Source organism: Euprymna scolopes, chromosome 28 (genome assembly GCF_053919585.1).
Source record: "Euprymna scolopes isolate OS-2025 chromosome 28, ASM5391958v1, whole genome shotgun sequence".
NCBI lineage: Eukaryota > Metazoa > Mollusca > Cephalopoda > Sepiida > Sepiolidae > Euprymna > Euprymna scolopes.
The window spans coordinates 104,010,573-104,035,488 of NC_136509.1; the positions used below are offsets into that span (position 1 = coordinate 104,010,573).

Genomic DNA, 24,916 nt, shown 5'->3' on the forward strand with positions numbered 1-24,916 from the left:
CCTCCAACCTTCTTCAAGGACCTGTGGTGCAGTGGTTAGAGTACTTGGAAAAATTATTTGTAGACGTGATGTTCTCCTGAAGGTTGAAGGTTCAATTCACAGTGTGAATGACTGAAAAATACAATTGCAAATTACTTAGGAACTCTATCCAGTCATGGCTGATAGAACAAGAGCATGCTACCCCCATGATTCCGTGGTTCCATTCGAAATTCCATCTCAGTTTCCGAGTTTGACAGAAACATTCCCTGATTTTGACACCTAAAGAAGGTCGTAGGTTACATCAACCGAAACATTGTGAAAATGACATGCAAGATCCAGTAATTGTGGCTCTTGTGGCTTGCGGTATGCCAGGAACATTTGTTTAGGGTTAGGTTTTCCCACGAATTGGAATACAAACCAAACTGTTTGAGGGAGAACTTCAGACTGTCCTTGAACCATTTCCATTGCCCTCCTACGGTTCTTTTTCCTTTGGATAGCTTACCATAAAAGAACTGTTTTGGGAGTCTTGAATCCGACATGAAGAAGAGGACACGCAGCAGATATGACACTGCTGCATCATGGTGTGTATTGATGGGAGGTTTCACCCGAGCTAAAACCTATGTGTCTGGTATCTTGTCTTGCCACTGGATTTTCAACAATCTACAGAGGTAGGTCATGTGGAAATGATTCAGTTTCTTGGCATGTCTGGCATATACGGTTTTGCAGGCCTACATGAAGATAAGAATCACAGCTCCATATACCTGAAGTTTTTTCCACAATAAACTATGCCCGTTGATTCAGAGTTTGTGCTACCCTGAGCACACATGATTATGTAATTTTTTTTTTTGGTTCCCCAACCTGTAAATTCACCCTTGTCTGTTTGTCCGCACTTTTCTCAATAACTACGCCTTGGAATTTTTTGAAATTTTGCACAAACATTAAACTAGATACGAGTAAAAAGTACCAGATTTTCTGGGGAAACTCTGGTTGTCCTCCTGGGGGTGTCTTTTGGGTTAAAATTGACACTTTTGTGCTTATAAAAAAAAAATTGATGCCTTGGATTTTTATAAAACTTTCTGAAAAGTTGGAACTGATTTCTATATAATTTTGCTTGTCTATATTTTGCAATAACTCTTTTAGGGCTAATAAAAACACTCCATTTTTGGGACTATTGTCCAAAATTTTCTGTGTATGTCTATTTAGCAGTTTTGCATGGTGCTGAACTCAAATTTAAATATGTTAAGGCCTTGGGGACTTTTGGAGCTAAATGGGGAGGGGGACTTAGTCATTTCTTTTTTTTTGCATGGTGCAGAACTCAAATGTACATTAGGGCAGGTCGATTTGCAACTTTTTTCAGAAAATCAACATGACACTGATGATGATAGTTGGAATTTGATGTGATAAGAACATATACCAAAAATTAGATTCCCATCTTGAACAGAAAATTGAGCATTCAATTTTAAAAATCGTGTAGAAAAACGCTGAAAAATCCTTCATTTTCGTAGCATTTTTTACAACACTGACTTTGAAATTTCACTATTTTTATAAAATATTCAATTAATATTGATATATTTATATGAAATACATTGAAAGAAAAATATATACATGAATTATAATTTTAATTATGAATCACACCAAGCAAAATATCCCAACTTTTACTGCATTGATTAAACAAAAATTGTAAAAAAAGCTAATTAGCAACTAAGTCTTTTAAATTTCACAATTCAAAAAGATATGTGGAGATGTATTACACAATATAACAACTTGATACAAGTTACAGAACCATGTATTTTAATTTTTTATTAGATGCAATAACAAACTGTTATAATAGAACTAAATTGTTCTGTATAATTTCCTTTCGAGGAAAATCAAGGTCTAATTTGCTGGCACAACGACTTTGTAATGTGTCTAGGTTTTGCTTTTATGCCCATATACAACTTTTTGAGAAAAATCAATCAAATTTGACCAGTGTGTGGCTACAAAATTGTTAACAGTAATCTTTTCATTTTTTTTTTTTTTGAGTTTTCACTATTTCTGGAAAAAAAAAAAATTATTTAAAACACTTATTTTTTAATATTTTTGCAATGTAATATGGATAAAACTAACTATTGTTTGGGTAAATTAAGAAAAATAATAAAATTTAATGGATAAATATTTATTTACCTAATGGATAAAATCGTTTGAATGCCCTCTTCTCTCACATCCAATTCATCTGAGTTTATCATCGATATTATATTTTCCGGAAGTAGTGCAAAAGCACTATATTTTGAACAGTTTAAAATAGTAATTTGGATTTTAGTTAACTGTTTTGTTCTCTGAATCATATTAAAATATACTGTTGTTGGTTAAAAAAAAATATTGTCGGTTTTGATCTCAAACCAACAAACTGCATACACTTGGATGATAAATTTGACTAAAATGTTTAATTCATCATAATGTTTGAGGATAGACAACTCTAATCCATAAACACATTAATCTTGTGGCTTATGTTAGCCATCTTCCTTGATTCAAGGGCCCAATTTTCTAAGTTAACTTCTCCACAAGAAATGCCAACAGCATACTCAAAAAGTAGCCTCTGGTCTTCACACTTAAATTATTTGTTTCTTCTGCTGTCAGATAATGACGATTAGGAGGGACACTAATTTTTTAGAATTCTACTTGAGTCAAATCTTGATAATTATTGATACAAAGTTTCTGCAAAGGACCAGTAAATGTTGTTAGGCTTTTTCTTGTTCCATCAATTAATTTAAAAATTGCTGTAAATGGCAGTTCTTCTAGTGGAACCTGAAAATTGGAAAAATTGCATGTTTAATAATAGAGCCAGATTACATAATACCAATGTATTTTATTTTTCACAAAAAAAAGGAACATAATTGCAGGTGAATCTATAGAATTAATTTTACCTCCATGTTAGGAGGACAAGTGCAGATTATGTGCCTTGTTTGACAATTTTTTGTCTTGCACTTTACTGCAAATTCATCACATCTCAAGACAGAAAGTTTACAGCTACAAGAAAATATATCAAATAATCTGTCGAGCTGTTCCTTCATTCTTTGCACTTTGATTGCTGCAAGAGATTTCCTGTCAATCTGTTTGGCCCTCTTATAGCAAAATATATTGACACTCTGTCCTAGGTAACGTTCCCTTAACAAGGGCAATTGTGGATTGACTGCTTGCCGAATATTAATTATTTCCTTGGCAATTAACTTAGAAATCTCACTATTTTTTAAGTGGGGATAACTGTTTGAGGAAATAACTAAACTGGATGACTTGTGAAGTTGGGGGTGCTGTTTCATCCAAATGACAAGGTGGACCAAAAAAATTTTGTGAACCACGGGTTAAAACTGAACATCGTGTTTTTACTGACATTCTAATCTGAAAAGTAAAATAAATAAATGGATTATAACTGAAGGAAACTGCATTAGGCGATCTTCCAGTTTCATACGTAAAAAAATAAATGCTAGTTATAAGAAACTTTGTAGAGTTGAATTAGATGTATTGAAGAGAGAGGATCAAACCAAATCAGAGGCATAATAGTGTTTAGTTTAGATATTTTTAGCAGATTTTAGCTCCTCCTTCGATAACATGAATTTATCCATAAAGAGATTCATTCTTGCTGTAGCTGTGCCATTTTAAGCGAATGTTTAGTGTTTAGAGTTTGAAAAACCAGTTCTCGTGCATCTATGTTACTATGCTATTTTTAATAGTATTTTCAACTTAAATTTAATTTTTATGAAATTTTTGTTTATTAAATTGTTAGGTGAAAGTACAGAATAGTTACAATACAACCTCCTTCCCATATTAAGAATGGCTTTTTAAATAACAAAGTTATTTTAGCACAATAACGTAGATACACACATAACGAAAAAGCTTTAAAGGAGTTTCCTTATTTACTTGTATTAATCTTTGTGGGTTATCTGATTTTAAAACTATAATTTTAGAAGAAAAACACTGCTTAAAAACAATTACTCCTTAAAAATAAAAGAAATTAAAATTTGACACTAATTTTCTGCAAAGTACTTTTATTAAGTAGAAAAACTTGAAAATTATGGGGGTTATGTTTCGTAAAGAATGTGTAGAATAAAATTGTATAGACTAAATTTTTGTTGTTTTAATATAAAACTGGAGTATTACCATATTTTAATAAACATTTCAAATAGAATTTGATATGAAATATTAGGTTGGTGCAAAAATAATGCTTTTTACATTCATTTGAACGTCAAAAAATGACAGTTTTTGTGTCAACCTAATAGAAAAACAAATTAAAAAAGATAAAATAAATGTTTAAATTCACTGCAGGCAATTGAAATATAATATATATTTTAAACAAGTCTTTATCGTTTTTCTTTTCGAAATAATTAAGCCTAAATCGTAATGTTTGCAAATTAAATAATAAACAAACGTTAATTTTCAATATCAATAACGAGCATGTTTTGCGACGGTAAAATCTAAAATGTTTCCACCCCAAAAAAGTTCCTGAAATGAAAAAGCGAACTTTGGTCGTTATTATTTAAAAAACATAATTTTGCCTTTACACTTGATATTTTATTAATGCATTATCCTCACTCATTTTATTTAAAAATGTAGTTTAAAAATTATTCTAAATAATGATTCTATTTTCTTAACAGTACGGATTGTTTTTATGACGGGACGTTCTTGACAATTCAACGAAAAACTTTTAATTACTTCAATTTTTCCAGTTTTAAAGTCATTTCCTCAAGCAAAGAACGATTTTGAGAAAAATATTTTGTGTACGTCTTTTCTATGTCAAACCCCAACTATCATCACCATTGCCTCATCGGGGTTCCAAAATCGACCTGCCCTAATGTACATATGTTAAGGTACAGATTGTTCATTTTCACCAGGATTTGACGTCCCCTGGGGACTTTTGGGCTAAATGGAGGGGGAGGGCCAAATGCATCACTGTGCACTCGTGGAGGACCATGCATGCTTCACTTGTTTACTAGGGAGTTAACTTATAAAGGTCCAATCAAAGATAAGGGTTACTGAGTGTAAAGTGGTCAGAGAGACAACAGTGAAAGGATTGGTAGTGGTGAAAATTGAGTAGAATTTGATATTTTTAGGGGATGGCTCAACAAGAATTTGTTTACCTTGGACTTGAAAATGACTATTTAGTCAGGACAGTTCTAGGAAAAGACCAATCGGGGATAAGGGTTAATAGACTGACAACACCATGATTAATGGTGATTGTGGAACTTTGGAACTTGGATAGGGTTTGATTATTTAAGACGACACCTCAACAAGAACTTATTTACATTAGATTTGAAAACACTTATAGTCAGCTGGGAAGCAGCCCAGCGGTATTGTGTTCTACAGACAGACAGGTTGTGGAAAAAAAAACTTTCATCATGGAATTTTCATTTAATTTTGAACACTGATAAAGATCAAGGAAATTATTGACAGTTGTATCTCGCAGAGTATTTGTTGTGAATCTATTATAGGTGGAGAGGGATTGGGGCTAGATTGAAGCTCAGGCGAACACCTGACATGAAAATAACGATAGAGCAGATGTAAGCTAGCAGTAATTTACAATTTCAGACGATGGAGAAAAAAAAAAAAATTATGAAACTTCTAACAAGATGATTAATCTTCCTCGCACAATTAGTCGAGTAAGATTACGTTACTGCAATTCCTGCATTTTGTTTACTCGAGAGATTTTTAAGTACAAACAAAATCAATCATCGCAATTTGTTGATTTTTCTTTATTTGTTTGTTAGACTAATTCGTTTGATATTGGATTTTCTTCATGAATGCAGTATGTGCAGTAGTCACCGGTCCCTGTAACCAGAGAAAATGGAAACGTAAAGCCAATTAGGTACAAAAAAAAAAAAAAACTACTTTTCTCATCTGGAATAGTATTTTCACCAAATACTTTATCCGCTACATCACATATTCTTGCTGACAATTCTCAAATGAATGCCATGAATCTTACACCTATTTTGTTTGTAGGTGTACAATCTTACTAATACATCACTATTACTACATTAGCTTTGTATGATAAAAAAATAAAAGAAAAATGAAAGAGGAAATGGAAAGAGATGGGGAAGAGAGTGGGGGAGGAGAGTAGGGTAGAAAGAGTAGGGGGAAAAGAGAGTAGGGGGGAAGCAAAGGGGAAAGGAAAAAGGGAGAGGAGAAGGGGTAAGAAAAGGGGGAAACAGGAGGAAAGAAGAGGAAGATAAAGGGGAAAGGAGAAGAGGGGGAGGAAAAGGGGGAAAGGAAAAAGGAGAAAAGGGGGAAAAATGAGAAAATAAGGAGAAAACGAAAAGGATAAAAAAGGATATTGAAATTTTTATCAAATGAGTTTGCTGCATCACCATTCGTAACCAATGTTTAGTTTAGATGCATCCATCATGCATACGACATACGACGAGGCACAGAGGGGGGGGGGTCCAATTAGATTTAAACTTTCTAGGACCCTGCTCAAGTCTTTGGTATCGACAATCAAAGAATTGTCCTTAAGAAACATCCAGATCCATGCACATCATTGCATGTATATCGCCAAAGATCCTTTTCTGTCAGCCCAGTGCAACAAAGTCCATCGGTAGTCACGATTTTAGTGATTGTACAGAAGTATTCAGGCTTTTATTACAAATTGATCAAATTACATGGAAAGTTTTTTTTGCAAAGCTCTTTTTTTTTCCGGAAGAAAACAAAAATCATTTCTACTAGCAGGGGTATCCAGCATTGCCCGAGTGTGTTGTGGTGTAGTAAAGGTGCGAATAAAAAGCAACTCAGTGTGTGTGCGTGTAGGGAGGGGGGGAAGAGAACAACAGGTTGGAGAGAGGTATTAAAAAAAGTGGTAGTAGGCTAGAACCTGTAACGCGAAGGAAAAAAAAAAGTGAAAAAACAAAAAAAAACGTAGCGCATTAGCTGATGTCATCGCGCAAGCAGAAGCTGTGTGCATCGAATTTAAGCATAGTCAATCGAACGTATGATAAAATGATTTGCCACTTTTTCTAACAGTTTCGCTTTATACGAAAAAGCCAAACAAACACCCAAGACAATGCTACAGTGGGAATTTTGTTTAACTTGATATATATATATAAAAAAAAAAAAAAAAAAAAAAAAAAAAAAAAAACGGCGATGTCCATTTGCAAATCTGAAAAGTATACTAAAACTTCTTGCTGAATCTAATCGATGTAAGAATTCCGATGCAAAAAGCCTTTCGCGGACATACACAATTTTTAACAAATGTTAAATTATCCTAATATAACTGTACTAACCTGCAGGAGTTTAAATTTAAGATGAACAGACATCTTGCTGCACAACTCCCCATTAGCCAGTGTCCCATATAGTAGCCCCTTATATTCAGAATGGCAATATGCCTTGTTTGAGGTGGGGGGGTGAGAAATGCATTACGAGCTTGGTTTGGAATAAAAATTTTTGTCAATCTGTTCGACAACACTAACCAAGTCGTATAATGGATCTGAAAAATATTCTTTCTTGCCGATATAAAAAAATCTTTCAATTTGTTATGGAATTCTTTTAGCAGCCGTCAAGATGAAGATGTCCATCATGTCATGAATTTCTCAAAAGTAAAATAAAAATAAAAAAACATTTAAGTTTATGAGCTGGGACGTTATCAGATGTGTTATCGCATCCACTGATCAAGATGCAATAATAGTAGCAATAGTTGCTGTGATGATAGTGGTGGCGGCTGAACAGTATTGACATGGTCACCAGGCTGAAATACTGAGGCGGTTCATTGCAATCCTAACTCGCCAAGGGATCAGACACTTACAAAATTATGGGAGATTAACCGAATTATTAAACTGCCAACAGTTGAATAATCAAAATTAAGTTAATAATAGCAATAATCACATCCAAAGAGTAAATATATTTAAATAATCCTAGGCTTTGTTAACATTTAACAACCAATGCAGCATCAAATCTCTCCAGGGGGGTTTGACCGATTTTAAATTAAATGACAAAAGATTTGAAAAGCCTTTCTAAATTTTTGAGATGAAGATTGATTATTTGGATTATTCGGACTACTGTTCTCATCTGGAATGTTATTTGCAGAACGTTTCGGTGGATGTAACCTCCCATCTTCAAATGTATGTTGTTGAACTCTGGAATCTTTCTGTCAAACTTGGGAATCTGTCTGGAATTTCGAACGGAACCTTTTATTTAATCCATGGACATAGCTAGCTCGTTTCACCAGCCATGCACAGGTAGAAGTCTGAAGTAATTTGCAATTGTATTTTGAGTGTCGCCTGCACTGAGGATTGAACTCTTCTGACAAAGGGTTTGAAAAGATTTTTCTATTTTGTTTTAGTTTTTTTAACTAAGCTTTTTAGACAGAATTCAACTTAACATTTAATTTCCATCAAAATTTCGATTAAATATGCCGGGAATTTAGCGGAAAAGCCAACAAACAACTAAGGGGAAAAAATTAAATAAGCCGAGCATGTGAGGGTCCCCCCCACAAGTGAAAAATTTACTTTTACCATGACTAATTTTTGTGCAAAATTTTTAAAAATTCCAAAGCGTGGTTATTGAGAAAAGTGCTAACGAACGGAGTGAATTACTAGATTCAACCCATCATTCGTTGGGAGACCTATGAATGTAAATTTAACGAATAAAAGTTAATTTTGTATCTGGCTAATTCTTTTGTGTTTGAAATATTTTTTATTTTCAAATATTCAGTTTTTACAAACGGTTTTGCAAACAAGATGGCGGCCTAATCTTTTTCACAGGAAACAAACCTGCTGCCACATTGTTCATCAGATAGCTCATAAAAAAACGAACATGTGAGATTAAAAAAGTATTTTAAATTACTTTAAAACCCTAAATAATGAGCTAGTTTCATTGGTTACGCCAACATTTATTCATTGTGGATTTGAATTTCTCACCCCCCCCCCGTCTATTGGCTTCTCTGCTAAAGACCTGATATCCCTTTGACAGATGTATGTGACTTTCTGTCATATCGTGAGTTGCTTCGTGTATATCCATTACACCTCTGCACTGTGAAGTGATTTTTTTTGTTTTTTTTGTTTAAAGTGTGTGTATAGCATCTTCATATTAAAACTTTCTACTTCTCTTTCCCTTTTGTTTTTCTTCACCTCCCACCAACCATTCCCTCTTTTGTTTTAAGCGACTGAAAAAAATAAATAAATAAAAAATAAACCTTCACCTCTTCATCATATATTAAATGACATCAGAAATATAAAAAAAAAAAAAAAAAAAAAAAAAAAAAAAAAAAAAATCGAGCCCCTTGATGAAAACATGTCAGAGTTATTGCCAAAGATTGCATATTTTTTAATTTTAGATACTAATTATCCTTAGCAACACCAATCAAAAATATACCAACTTTGTGGGTGTTTGTTTTGTAGTTTTTTGTTTTTTTTACTTTTAGCTCGACATAACAGACAACTTACCTTTATATATTAGAAGCAGGGCTACTTGTAACATATTTACATTAAAACTTCTATGTTTCTACCTCTATTTTCTGTTTCCCCCTCGATTTTAATCCTCTCTTTCTACTCCGCCCAGCCTATTCCTCTTTAGCTGGACACGCACCCAACCACACCTCTCCTTCATACAACAAATTTCTTGTAGAATTTATTGACATTTCTCTTCAAATTAGTACACCCTCCCCTGACAAAATCTGGTCAAGTAGACCCACACAGAATTTTTTTTTCTAAAGTTTAATTATTCATCAAGCGCTATGCTAATCAAGAATGTACCAACTTTGTGGGGGCTTGTTTTGTAGTTTTCGACTTTTAGACAGACATAAAAAAAAAAAAAAAAAAAAAAAAAAAAAAGACAACTGCCCTTTATATATAAAAAGATGTCATATCTGTAATACTTACTCTGACTGGTAATCATTATCCAAACATTAAAATCCTGAAGTTATCTTTTGCATGCGGCTTATAACCAAATGGACAACAATTAAGAGCGTTTTTTTTTTGTTTTTGTTTTTTTTGTTTAAAAAAACTTGGTGCTTGTGCAGATTAGTGATGTTTTAAACAAATGCATTTCAGGGGAAAACATGACATACTTATGTGTCCAGTCAAAATTAATAATTAAAAAAAAAAAAAAAAAAAAAAAAAAAAAAATATCATTCAGTATAAAAATATTTAAAAGTAAAAATATAATTTCTTGATTTATAGTTTTATCGTATGTTTTAATGCTGAGTTCTATGCTGAGAGACCAAGGAGACACGGCTCTACGGACAAATTTATCTTTAGTTGACCTTTGACAACTAAATATTTTCGTTTACTAGCCAAACCCACATGATTTTTAGAATATGACATCTTCGTTCTGTGACGAGTATGTACATCATAAAGTTTTTTCTGTGTTTTTTAACAAGTGTAATTCTAAATATACAACAAATTTTATGTTGATACTTGAACGTATAAACATTCTAATTTCTTCAGATATTTTTTAAACCTTCGTTAAAAAACAGAGTATTGTATTTTATTGTTTAAATAATTTAACTTTGTTTTATTAAAAAAAAAAAAAAAAGTTGAAAAGATATTTTTCATTCAATAGTGAGCCTTGGAAGATTGTCAGTGAAACAAATACAATCGCCACAAGATAAGCGTTTCATAATTTGGATCATTTTGACCAATTGTAATTTTGTTATTTTTAAACACAAAATGTCAGAACGGAATTGTGGATTTTTTTTTTTTTTTGATAAAAAATCATCTAGCACATTTTCTATGGGATCAGTTTTTTGTTAACTTTGGAATTTATACTAATTTTTGCACAACACATAAATAGTGTTGGGACAATATGAATCAGAGAATTAAAATCGTAACTATTTGGAATATTAGAATCTGAAAAAAAAAATTTTGTGCTTATTTTCTGATGCCAAAAACGATTTGTCTTTTTTATGTGATTTTGTTTAAGAAAAAATCTTCCACTGTTGGTAGTAATGTTAAAAATAAAAAAAATATTTGTTGGTAGTAATGTTAAAAATAATAAATATTTGTTGGTAGTAATGCTAAAAATAATAAATATTTGTTGGTAGTAATGTTAAAAATAATAAATATTTGTTGGTAGTAATGTTAAAAATAATAAGTATTTGTTGGTAGTAATGTTAAAAATAATAAATATTTGTTGGTAGTAATGCTAAAAATAATAAATATTTGTTGGTAGTAATGTTAAAAATAATAAATATTTGTTGGTAGTAATGTTAAAAATAATAAGTATTTGTTGGTAGTAATGTTAAAAATAATAAGTATTTGTTGGTAGTAATGTTAAAAATAATAAATATTTGTTGTTAGTAATGTTAAAAATAATAAATATTTGTTGGTAGTAATGTTAAAAATAATAAATATTTGTTGGTAGTAATGTTAAAAATAATAAATATTTGTTGGTAGTAATGTTAAAAATAATAAATATTTGTTGGTAGTAATGTTAAAAATAATAAGTATTTGTTGGTAGTAATGTTAAAAATAATAAATATTTGTTGGTAGTAACGTTAAAGATAAATATTTGTTGGTAGTAATGTTAAAAATAATAAATATTTGTTGGTAGTAATGTTAAAAATAATAAATATTTGTTGGTAGTAACGTTAAAAATAATAAATATTTGTTGGTAGTAACGTTAAAAATAATAAATATTTGTTGGTAGTAACGTTAAAAATAATAAATATTTGTTGGTAGTAACGTTAAAAATAATAAATATTTGTTGGTAGTAATGTTAAAAATAATAAATATTTGTTGGTAGTAATGCTAAAAATAATAAATATTTGTTGGTAGTAATGTTAAAAATAAAAAATATTTGTTGGTAGTAATGTTAAAAATAATAAATATTTGTTGGTAGTAATGTTAAAAATAAAAAATATTTGTTGGTAGTAATGTTAAAAATAAAAAATATTTGTTGGTAGTAATGTTAAAAATAATAAATATTTGTTGGTAGTAATGTTAAAAATAATAAATATTTGTTGGTAGTAATGTTAAAAATAATAAATATTTGTTGGTAGTAACGTTAAAAATAATAAATATTTGTTGGTAGTAACGTTAAAAATAATAAATATTTGTTGGTAGTAACGTTAAAAATAATAAATATTTGTTGGTAGTAATGTTAAAAATAATAAATATTTGTTGGTAGTAATGTTAAAAATAATAAATATTTGTTGGTAGTAATGTTAAAAATAATAAATATTTGTTGGTAGTAATGTTAAAAATAATAAATATTTGTTGGTAGTAATGCTAAAAATAATAAATATTTGTTGGTAGTAATGCTAAAAATAATAAATATTTGTTGGTAGTAATGTTAAAAATAATAAATATTTGTTGGTAGTAACGTTAAAAATAATAAATATTTGTTGGTAGTAATGTTAAAAATAATAAATATTTGTTGGTAGTAATGTTAAAAATAATAAATATTTGTTGGTAGTAATGTTAAAAATAATAAATATTTGTTGGTAGTAATGTTAAAAATAATAAATATTTGTTGGTAGTAATGTTAAAAATAATAAATATTTGTTGGTAGTAATGTTAAAAATAATAAATATTTGTTGGTAGTAATGTTAAAAATAATAAATATTTGTTGGTAGTAATGTTAAAAATAATAAATATTTGTTGGTAGTAATGTTAAAAATAATAAATATTTGTTGGTAGTAATGTTAAAAATAATAAGTATTTGTTGGTAGTAACGTTAAAAATAATAAATATTTGTTGGTAGTAATGTTAAAAATAATAAATATTTGTTGGTAGTAATGTTAAAAATAATAAATATTTGTTGGTAGTAATGTTAAAAATAATAAATATTTGTTGGTAGTAATGTTAAAAATAATAAATATTTGTTGGTAGTAATGTTAAAAATAATAAATATTTGTTGGTAGTAATGTTAAAAATAATAAATATTTGTTGGTAGTAATGTTAAAAATAATAAATATTTGTTGGTAGTAATGTTAAAAATAATAAATATTTGTTGGTAGTAATGTTAAAAATAATAAATATTTGTTGGTAGTAATGTTAAAAATAATAAGTATTTGTTGGTAGTAACGTTAAAAATAATAAATATTTGTTGGTAGTAATGTTAAAAATAATAAATATTTGTTGGTAGTAATGTTAAAAATAATAAATATTTGTTGGTAGTAATGTTAAAAATAATAAATATTTGTTGGTAGTAATGTTAAAAATAATAAATATTTGTTGGTAGTAATGTTAAAAATAATAAATATTTGTTGGTAGTAATGTTAAAAATAATAAGTATTTGTTGGTAGTAATGTTAAAAATAATAAATATTTGTTGGTAGTAATGTTAAAAATAATAAATATTTGTTGGTAGTAATGTTAAAAATAATAAATATTTGTTGGTAGTAATGTTAAAAATAATAAATATTTGTTGGTAGTAATGTTAAAAATAATAAATATTTGTTGGTAGTAATGTTAAAAATAATAAATATTTGTTGGTAGTAACGTTAAAAATAATAAATATTTGTTGGTAGTAATGTTAAAAATAATAAATATTTGTTGGTAGTAATGTTAAAAATAATAAATATTTGTTGGTAGTAATGTTAAAAATAATAAATATTTGTTGGTAGTAATGTTAAAAATAATAAATATTTGTTGGTAGTAACGTTAAAAATAATAAATATTTGTTGGTAGTAATGTTAAAAATAATAAATATTTGTTGGTAGTAATGTTAAAAATAATAAATATTTGTTGGTAGTAATGTTAAAAATAATAAATATTTGTTGGTAGTAACGTTAAAAATAATAAATATTTGTTGGTAGTAATGTTAAAAATAATAAATATTTGTTGGTAGTAATGTTAAAAATAATAAATATTTGTTGGTAGTAATGTTAAAAATAATAAATATTTGTTGGTAGTAATGTTAAAAATAATAAATATTTGTTGGTAGTAATGTTAAAAATAATAAGTATTTGTTGGTAGTAATGTTAAAAATAATAAATATTTGTTGGTAGTAATGTTAAAAATAATAAATATTTGTTGGTAGTAATGTTAAAAATAATAAATATTTGTTGGTAGTAATGTTAAAAATAATAAATATTTGTTGGTAGTAATGTTAAAAATAATAAATATTTGTTGGTAGTAATGTTAAAAATAATAAATATTTGTTGGTAGTAATGTTAAAAATAATAAGTATTTGTTGGTAGTAACGTTAAAAATAATAAATATTTGTTGGTAGTAATGTTAAAAATAATAAATATTTGTTGGTAGTAATGTTAAAAATAATAAATATTTGTTGGTAGTAATGTTAAAAATAATAAATATTTGTTGGTAGTAATGTTAAAAATAATAAATATTTGTTGGTAGTAATGTTAAAAATAATAAATATTTGTTGGTTTTTAACTTGCAATAAAACTAAAATCTACAGATCATCCCTCACAAATGTATCTTAAACGTTTGAGAAAATATCTGGAAATTTAACACGCGTTTTTAAGGTAATCAGGGAAAAACGATGTCTCCATAGTTCAATATTTAGAGATTTGTAAAGAATCAGTAATTGGAGTGGAATCAGGAAAAAATATTGGAATCGTCCAATCACTAGTAATGTTTTCACTTGAATTGCGTTAACTTAAATCACTAATCTACACAAGCACAAAAAATTTTTAAATGAAAGAAAAAGAAAGGGGAGGGGGGGGGTATTTTCATCAGATGTGTAACCCTCAGATGACTTACCCAGTTATTGTTTCCGTTCGCCATGAAGACTCTGGATGAGAAGCATATCTACAACTATTGGGCGGTTTCACTAAGGGTCCTGGAATCACAGAATGGGATTGCGAAACCGTGTTTGTGTTCAGTTCCTGATCTTCAGGCAAGGTGGGAAGTGGCACGGACACGGGGCGCACACTGTTTGAACCACTGGACGAATTACTACTTCCCTTCGGACTCTTCCCCCCTTGCTGCACGTACTGGACGTACAAATCGGACTTTAAAAATAAAGGGTAGGTATTATTCCGAATATAGTTCAAGACTTCCTCCTGCGCACTGTCAAAGACAGACTGATCCAACGTTACTGGTTTCTTGAGGCGCTCGGCGAGCTCCTTCTTAGTTTCCATGCTGATGAACGGTATGGAATCCCCGCGGAGAAATTTCTTGTGGATTACTTTGATGAGGTGAGGAATCTCCTCAGCTGAGCGCGCTCGATTCTTTAAGCCCTGGCATGCAAACCAGAACTCTAACGTTGTCGCAGCTCCATGCTCCAGCGTCAAAAACGTCTGAAAAAGGCTCACCCCATCACTATCAACTAAAAGATAGTCCAAGTTTTCAGCCCACTTGAGGTACGGTGGCGTCGTAGCGTCCGCGTCCGTGTAAGGTGGCGTATTAACCACACCCTCCTCAGGTCCGTCCATCTCCTTGCTGTTGGACCGACCACTTTGAGTAGCCTCATTCAGCCGTTGGTGCGAACGGTGACTGCCTACGTGGACCGGCGGCAACGAGTGAGTCGATGGCCCCACGGCCAATGATGTTGTCCGACTGCCGGCCGGAGCAATAGATGAGAGACATGCATTATCTTTACATGGATACGACGTACACGTAGCGTTGCAACATGGACTTGGGGTCTTGCAACTCGTACAAGTTGACGACCGGACTGCTTCATTCTCTTCGCCTGGAACTGGGGGACGCGGTAAATTTTCAAAGTTCTCACTCGAGCTTAAGGACTTTAAAGCTTTCTTGTTCATAGTGTGCCTCATTTATGCATCCAGTCGGCTGGAAAAGAAAGAAACAGAACTAATTAGAATGTGCACAGATGGAGAACAAAGGTGTACAAAATATTTATAAGCAAAAGTAGTGGGGAAAAAAATTTTAGATAGAAGAAAAACTTCATTGCCAGCGAGAAATCAATGGTACGCAGCTGTTGCAATAACACACAAAAATGATTTGCAGTTGTTATCTGAAGAGGTGTAGTATATTGGAAATCTAGAGAGATTTGTCACTCAAACTCCAGGGAACACCACTGCTTATCGTCAGTGAGCAATCACTGATAAGCCATGTGAAAACTCCTAATGAGTTAATAGGTTTTCTTCTGATATTCATCAAATAAATTAAGCAATAAAAAATAAGTATTTCAATTTTTTAAAGATTTTTTTTTTTCTATGTAAGCATTGTTTAAATTTGAATGAAATCTGTAATTTAATTAAAAAAATTAAAAAAAAGATTTTTTTAAAATTTAAAAAAATATTTGTTTATAATCAAAAATTTTGGTGATGTAACAGCTTCAAGAATAGAGTCCGTTTGTTTGTTTGTTTGTTTTTGGCCTTTCTCCTATACAGACTATCCTTGAAAAAGGTGTTATATCACAGAAAAATATTATAAACAAAGTTTTTTTTTTTTTTGATACTAGTGCATCCTTGGAACCAGACATAACTCAGCGTTTGCAGAGTATGATGTCAACAGCCAGACTATGCAGAGCGTCGCCGATGAAATAACGCTACATAAAAGAAAATAACAAAATATAAAATGTAGAAACAAAGAAAAAATTTTTTAAAAAATAATAAAAGACAAAACTACCTTAATTTTTATTAGGTTGGTGCAAAAATAATATCAGTTTTTGACATGTCAAAAAAAAACGATCAATCTATTTAAAAAAAAAAAAAAAAAAAAAAAACTGAAGAAAGTGCTTTTTTTTGTCAAAGAAATAATTTTAAGCAAGTGTTTTGAAGAAAAGGTTAAAAGGAACATTTTTTTTTAAACAAGTTTGTTTGTTTAAAAATGTGATAATTTTTTTTAAAGAAGAAAAATTGGAAAAATCTTTTTGTTTTCAAGTATTAAAAAAAATTTTATGAAGGAAATGTGGAAGAAACTTTCTTTTTTTATTCTTTTTAGGGGTATTCGGCTTATGGCTATGGTCTTTCTTTTGTACATTTTTTCAAATATTTTTTGGTAAAAAGGTAAAAGTAAATGGGTTAGGGGGTTTTTATTACTGTACACACAGATTCGAAAAAGTTGTCAAAAAACAAATATATAACAAATAAATGTTATCAAAAGCAAGATAAGTTACTTTTCTACAAAACTGGATATAATTTTCGTGTTTTTATTCAATGTAACATGTTTATTCAGCTCAAAAAGCATACAGTGTTTACCCATGTATTGGAAAATTCAAAATGGCGCCCGACTCTCTCTTTAACACGGTAAGTTTGGGAAAAGGTGTTATAAATAATAAACTAAAAAAAATACTGTTAGAAATTCGCTCAATATATGTTACCGTGACATAAGTTGACATATATTCGATGGTTTTTTTAATAGTATTTTGTCTAGTTTATTATTTATAACACCTTTTCCCAAACTTACCATGTTAAAGAGAGAGTCGGGCGCCATTTTGAATTTTCCAATACATCAATAAACACTGCATGTTTTTCGAGCTGAATAAACATGTTACATTGAATAAAAACACAAAAAATGTATCCAGTTTGGTAGAAAAGTAACTTATCTTGCCTTTGATAACATCTATTTGTTATATATTTGTTTTTTTTTTTGACAACTTTTTCGAATCTATGTGTACTAGTAATACAAACCCGGGTTAGGTTGTTTTTTTTTATTTATTTTTTTTGCAGAGATTTAGCAAAGTCCCAGTCCAGATTGTTGTCCACCATCGACACTTTACATTCGCACATTTCCAATCATAGCCATTGGTAATGCTCCCTCTTTTTCGCTAGGCTGCACTTGTGACCACATGTTGCATTAATTCTTCTTTACCCTCCATCTATTCCTTAAAACTAAATGAAAAAGGCATGAGACTTTATCCCAAACAACTCAGCTGTAGAACACGATACCATGGAGCTGCTTCTCAGCTAACATGGTCATTTTCAAATAGTCATCCTCTAAAATCAATTAACCCCTATTCAATTTCCACCATCACTGATTATCACAATGTTGACTCACCGATACCTATTAACCCTAATCCTTGAGTGGCCTCCAAGCCTTGATAAGCAGTGACCATAGTAAAAAAAAAAAGCTGACTAGTGGGACAATAGAAGAAAAATTATAGAAAGTAAAGAGGGAAAAACCAAAGCCGAAAACATGCAGATGTGAGACTTTAAAGTTAGGACAGATGAAATGGATGAATGATTTTGTTTTTAAACTGTCTACTAATGTTGGGATGAAGTATGAAGTATAAACCGACAATCTACACTACCAGCATTTATGTGGTAAATAGTGACTTTTGTTCAATCGATTGTATACAATTAATCGTTTCGAAACCTCATGATTCATACAGCACATTAAATTGATGCTAGTCATTTGTGTTGTATATGTAAACCTTATGCCAGTAAATAATTTAGTTAACTAGTATGAATTTTGGCAAGGGTCACATTAGTAAATGTCAGGATGACCTAGTGGCAGACAGAAATATACCAGCTGCAGGTTACGTGATTAAAATGGGCAGGGAGTTGGGGGGGGGGTCAAAGTTTAGCTCCTAAGATCAAACATGCTAGAAATAAAGGTGTCGACAAGTAACTAATGACATCATGCTTTCGAGGCAAGAAACAAAGGGATTTTTAAAAAATCAGAAGCGAGATGGGCAACCCGACATTTGACAATGAAGAGAGAATCTAAGCAAATATCATGAGAATTTGCCCGTCCGTGTCTCGATTCCCAAGTAGAAGAGCGAGAAGAAGAAAAAAAAAAAAAAAAAAAAAAAAAAAAAAAAAAAAATCAATTTTATCTCAGTAAAGTTTCCAGACTTTTTGTACAGGCATTTAAAATTGTCATAGATTCTTGAAAATTCAGTATGTTATTGCTATACAACTCATGAGATGACTGATCAATATTTATGATTTCAGGTTCAAATGAACAGCTACAGCAGGAATCGGAATACACCCTACTAAAGCCTGATTGTCACAGCCGGTGAATTTCAAAAATGCAATCTGCACGTGAGGACATTTTAAAAAAACGGTATGCAAAAAAATTCTGTTTTAAACTTGGAAAAAATGCCACAGAAACGTATGGAATGCTTCAGACTGCTTTTGGATCATCCTGCATGAATCGAGCACCAATTTTTGAGTGGCATAAGAGATTCAAGGAAGGCGGGAGTCTATGAGGGATGATGAGGTGTGGGAGGAGTAACGAAGTCAGAACACCAGAGTTGATTGGCCATGTATAAGACCGTCATGTGTCTATGGAGACAATAAGTGCACAGTTTGATGTCAGTGTGGGAACTGTACACACAATTATTCACGAGGAACTGAAGATGCGGAAGATTTACACGAATGCATCAGTACACATCTCCATCTTCGTCACAGACTATTTCACCAAGATGGACACCAAGACAGTTCCTCACCCTTCCTATACACCAGACCTTGCTCCCTATGACTATTGGTTATTCCCTAAGCTCAAATAAAACCTTAGAAGCTGTCGTTATGAGACAATTGAAAAGAGGAAAGATGCTGTGATGAGGGTCATTGACACGCTTACACAGGAGGACTTCCGTGAGGCCTTTTAGAAGTTGTTGAAACAGTACAAGTGAATTGCAGTCAGAAGAGACTATTTCAAAGTTTCATGCAATAAAAGTGCTCATACGAAAAAAGTTTGGAAATTTATTTAAGGCACCTAGCAGGTAGTTAGAGACTACCTGTCCCTGTAAACAAACTCTTAATAAAAACTTTGAAACCTCAGCAAGTGTTCATTGTGTTTCCATGCATGTATATATTTGTTATAAGTTAAACAGAAGATCAACAATTACGAGAGGGTTATGGACAACGTAGGGAAAAAATAAAAATCGGAAAATGAAGACCGACAACCTCGCACGTATATGCACACACACATAAGATTTCATTTGATCGCTCACTGGTAAACACAATATGCAAAAGAGCGCACTTCCGTAAACAAAAATGCGCAAACTAGTTGTGTAACATTTTAAATGTTATGTTGCTTAGCTATTTTTACATGCTAAAAAACGATTGAAATTGAAAGTGTTCCGGAGGTCCAAATACCCTATATATCAAGTTTCAAGTCTAGATCAAATATTCAGAGTGCAGTTTCATAGAGACGCTTCGCACAGACAGATATGGTTATATATGAGAGAGAAAGAAAGAAAGTAGGAGAGAGAGAGAAAGAGACAGAAACGTGTCCGTATGCTAGAACGTTTCCATCCTAAATTATACTCGAGTAACACAAGTTAAATGAAACGAATCTAATGAGAAACCACAGAATATGAATAGTTAATTAATGAATGCTCGTTTTTACAAATAATATGCAAATCTTTTAATGTCAATGTCCCGGCAAGAAAAAAAAAAAAAAAAAAAACTCAACACACACGCAAATAAATATAAAAAAAAAAAAAATATATATATATATATATATGTATAGACACACACGAAACCACCCCACACCCAGATAAGTAAAATTACTTAGCGAAGGGGACAGAAAAGAGAACAATGAGAGGGAGAAAAGGGGGAGTAAAGAGAAGGGGAGAGTGGGGGGAGACTAAACAAGGGGAGCGGGAGAACAAGAGACTAAACAAGGGGAGCGGGAGAACAAGAGACTAAACAAGGGGAGCGGGAGAACAAGAGACTAAACAAGGGGAGCGGGAGAACAAGAGACTAAAGAGGGGGGCGGGAGAACAAGAGACTAAAGAGGGGGGCGGGAGAACAAGAGACTAAAGAGGGGGGCGGGAGAACAAGAGACTAAAGAGGGGGGCGGGAGAACAAGAGACTAAAGAGGGGGGCGGGAGAACAAGAGACTAAACAGAGGGGGGGGGGAGAACAAGAGACTAAACAGAGGGGGGGGGGAGAACAAGAGACTAAACAGAGGGGGGAGAACAAGAGACTAAACAGAGGGGGGGAGAACAAGAAACTAAACAGAGGGGGGGAGAACAAGAAACTAAACAGAGGGGGGGAGAACAAAAGACTAAACAGAGGGGGGGGAGAACAAAAGACTAAACAGAGAGGGGGGAGAACAAAAGACTAAACAGAGGGGGGGGAGAACAAAAGACTAAACAGAGGGGGGGGGAACAAAAGACTAAACAGAGGGGGGGGAACAAAAGACTAAACAGAGGGGGGGAGAACAAGAGACTAAAGAGGGGGGAGAACAAGAGACTAAAGAGGGGGGAGAACAAGAGACTAAAGAGGGGGGAGAACAAGAGACTTATAGAGGGGGGGAGAACAAGAGACTAAAGAGGGGGGGAGAACAAGAGACTAAAGAGGGGGGGAGAACAAGAGACTAAAGAGGGGGGGGAGAACAAGAGACTAAAGAGGGGGGAGAACAAGAGACTAAAGAGGGGGGGGAGAACAAGAGACTAAAGAGGGGGGGAGAACAAGAGACTAAAGAGGGGGGGAGAACAAGAGACTAAAGAGGGGGGGAGAACAAGAGACTAAAGAGGGGGGGAGAACAAGAGACTAAAGAGGGGGGGAGAACAAGAGACTAAAGAGGGGGGGAGAACAAGAGACTAAAGAGGGGGGGAGAACAAGAGACTAAAGAGGGGGGGAGAACAAGAGACTAAAGAGGGGGGGAGAACAAGAGACTAAAGAGGGGGGGAGAACAAGAGACTAAAGAGGGGGGGAGAACAAGAGACTAAAGAGGGGGGGAGAACAAGAGACTAAAGAGGGGGGGGAGAACAAGAGACTAAAGAGGGGGGGAGAACAAGAGACTAAAGAGGGGGGGAGAACAAGAGACTAAAGAGGGGGGGGACAAGAGACTAAAGAGGGGGGGAGAACAAGAGACTAAAGAGGGGGGGAGAACAAGAGACTAAAGAGGGGGGGAGAACAAGAGACTAAAGAGGGGGGGAGAACAAGAGACTAAAGAGGGGGGGGAGAACAAGAGACTAAAGAGGGGGGGGAGAACAAGAGACTAAAGAGGGGGGGGGAGAACAAGAGACTAAAGAGGGGGGGGGAGAACAAGAGACTAAAGAGGGGGGAGAACAAGAGACTAAAGAGGGGGGAGAACAAGAGACTAAAGAGGGGGGAGAACAAGAGACTAAAGAGGGGGGAGAACAAGAGACTAAAGAGGGGGGAGAACAAGAGACTAAAGAGGGGGGAGAACAAGAGACTAAAGAGGGGGGAGAACAAGAGACTAAAGAGGGGGGAGAACAAGAGACTAAAGAGGGGGGAGAACAAGAGACTAAAGAGGGGGGAGAACAAGAGACTAAAGAGGGGGGAGAACAAGAGACTAAAGAGGGGGGAGAACAAGAGACTAAAGAGGGGGGAGAACAAGAGACTAAAGAGGGGGGAGAACAAGAGACTAAAGAGGGGGGAGAACAAGAGACTAAAGAGGGGGGAGAACAAGAGACTAAAGAGGGGGGAGAACAAGAGACTAAAGAGGGGGGAGAACAAGAGACTAAAGAGGGGGGAGAACAAGAGACTAAAGAGGGGGGAGAACAAGAGACTAAAGAGGGGGGGGGAGAACAAGAGACTAAAGAGGGGGGGGAGAACAAGAGACTAAAGAGGGGGGGGGAGAACAAGAGACTAAAGAGGGGGGAGAACAAGAGACTAAAGAGGGGGGAGAACAAGAGACTAAAGAGGGGGGAGAACAAGAGACTAAAGAGGGGGGAGAACAAGAGACTAAAGAGGGGGGAGAACAAGAGACTAAAGAGGGGGGAGAACAAGAGACTAAAGAGGGGGGAGAACAAGAGACTAAAGAGGGGGGAGAACAAGAGACTAAAGAGGGGGGAGAACAAGAGACTAAAGAGGGGGGAGAACAAGAGACTAAAGAGGGGGGAGAACAAGAGACTAAAGAGGGGGGAGAACAAGAGACTAAAGAGGGGGGAGAACAAGAGACTAAAGAGGGGGGGAGAACAAGAGACTAAAGAGGGGGGAGAACAAGAGACTAAAGAGGGGGGAGAACAAGAGACTAAAGAGGGGGGGGAGAACAAGAGACTAAAGAGGGGGGGGAGAACAAGAGACTAAAGAGGGGGGGGAGAACAAGAGACTAAAGAGGGGGGGAGAACAAGAGACTAAAGAGGGGGGGAGAACAAGAGACTAAAGAGGGGGGGAGAACAAGAGAATAAAGAGGGGGGGAGAACAAGAGACTAAAGAGGGGGGGGAGAACAAGAGACTAAAGAGGGGGGAGAACAAGAGACTAAAGAGGGGGGAGAACAAGAGACTAAAGAGGGGGGAGAACAAGAGACTAAAGAGGGGGGAGAACAAGAGACTAAAGAGGGGGGAGAACAAGAGACTAAAGAGGGGGGGGAGAACAAGAGACTAAAGAGGGGGGGGAGAACAAGAGACTAAAGAGGGGGGGGAGAACAAGAGACTAAAGAGGGGGGGAGAACAAGAGACTAAAGAGGGGGGAGAACAAGAGACTAAAGAGGGGGGAGAACAAGAGACTAAAGAGGGGGGAGAACAAGAGACTAAAGAGGGGGGAGAACAAGAGACTAAAGAGGGGGGAGAACAAGAGACTAAAGAGGGAGGAGAACAAGAGACTAAAGAGGGGGGAGAACAAGAGACTAAAGAGGGGGGAGAACAAGAGACTAAAGAGGGGGGAGAACAAGAGACTAAAGAGGGGGGGGAGAACAAGAGACTAAAGAGGGGGGGGAGAACAAGAGACTAAAGAGGGGGGGGGAGAACAAGAGACTAAAGAGGGGGGAGAACAAGAGACTAAAGAGGGGGGAGAACAAGAGACTAAAGAGGGGGGAGAACAAGAGACTAAAGAGGGGGGAGAACAAGAGACTAAAGAGGGGGGAGAACAAGAGACTAAAGAGGGGGGAGAACAAGAGACTAAAGAGGGGGGAGAACAAGAGACTAAAGAGGGGGGAGAACAAGAGACTAAAGAGGGGGGAGAACAAGAGACTAAAGAGGGGGGAGAACAAGAGACTAAAGAGGGGGGAGAACAAGAGACTAAAGAGAGTGAGGTGGAATAGGAGACTAAAGGAACACAAACTTAGCAAAGGCAGAAACAAGAGTTTACACACATCTAATTAAGAACATTGCAAAAAAAAAAAAAAAAAAAAAAAAACAACAAAAAAACAACAACAAAAAAAAAACTAAAAGTTGGATTTACTTCGGAATCCTAAGCAAATCTTACAAAACTGGAAACGGTTTCCTCTTGGTTTTCGTTGGAGAAAAAAATTCTTCATTAAAGACAAAAAAAATCAAACTCAGTTTCAGTAAAAGAAAGAAATTAGAAGGGGGAAAACACGGTTACATTGGAAATGTTTGGAGACGGTTGGGATGGAGAAGAATTTTTGGAACATAAGGAGGGGGGTTAAAGAATGTTGTATGTGGGGGTAAGACTAGAAAATGCCGGGAAAAGAAAAGTATGTAACAGTAAGACGATACCACACGGAGGAGCGAAGTGGGGGTGGGCAGACAAAGACAAAGTTTAGGAAAATACACTGGCTATGAAAAGCGGGAGGGGGCGCAGTTAGATATTAAATTCTTGCTGTGGGTCACTTGCCCCTCTCCATCCTGTATAGTATACTCTGTAGGTAAAAACTCCCAGACATTTCTTTCTCTTAAGTAACATTCAAATCAAAACTAATGGTAATATGTGCTTTTTAGGAAATAAATTTCAAATTGGTTAAATGTGTGCGCATTTGGATTCATGTGTAAAATAAAAAGGATGTTGCTTTGAGAGGAAATACGTTGAAAGAAAGAAGAGGAGGAGAAGGAGGGCGAGAGAGGGGAAGAGTAAAGAGGAGAAGGCGGAGGAGAAGGAGGAGGGAAAGAGTAAAGAGGAGGAGGAGGGGAAGAGTAAAGAGGAGGGGGAGAGTAAAGAGGAGGGGGAGAGTAAAGAGGAGGGAGAGAGTAAAGAGGAGGGAGAGAGTAAAGAGGAGGGAGAGAGTAAAGAGGAGGGAGAGAGTAAAGAGGAGGGAGAGAGTAAAGAGGAGGGAGAGAGTAAAGAGGAGGGAGAGAGTAAAGAGGAGGGAGAGAGTAAAGAGGAGGGAGAGAGTAAAGAGGAGGGAGAGAGTAAAGAGGAGAAGGAGGGGGAGAGTAAAGAGGAGAAGGAGGGGGAGAGTAAAGAGGAGAAGGAGGGGGAGAGTAAAGAGGAGAAGGAGGGGGAGAGTAAAGAGGAGAAGGAGGGGGAGAGTAAAGAGGAGAAGGAGGGGGAGAGTAA

General features: G+C 34.3%; 1 protein-coding gene across 2 annotated transcripts in view; it reads right to left on the reverse strand.

Annotated features, from left to right (window-relative positions):
* Nucleotides 1–24,916, reverse strand: part of LOC145249764 (axin-1-like) — a 251,355-nt gene that overhangs the window by 103,828 nt on the left and 122,611 nt on the right. For both annotated transcript variants that reach the window (XM_080111685.1, XM_080111686.1), the window contains exon 2: nt 14,606–15,637. In XM_080111685.1, the coding sequence (XP_079967811.1) occupies nt 14,606–15,621 (1,016 nt within the window). In that variant the 5' untranslated portion in view covers nt 15,622–15,637. The remainder of the gene's footprint in view (nt 1–14,605; nt 15,638–24,916) is intronic.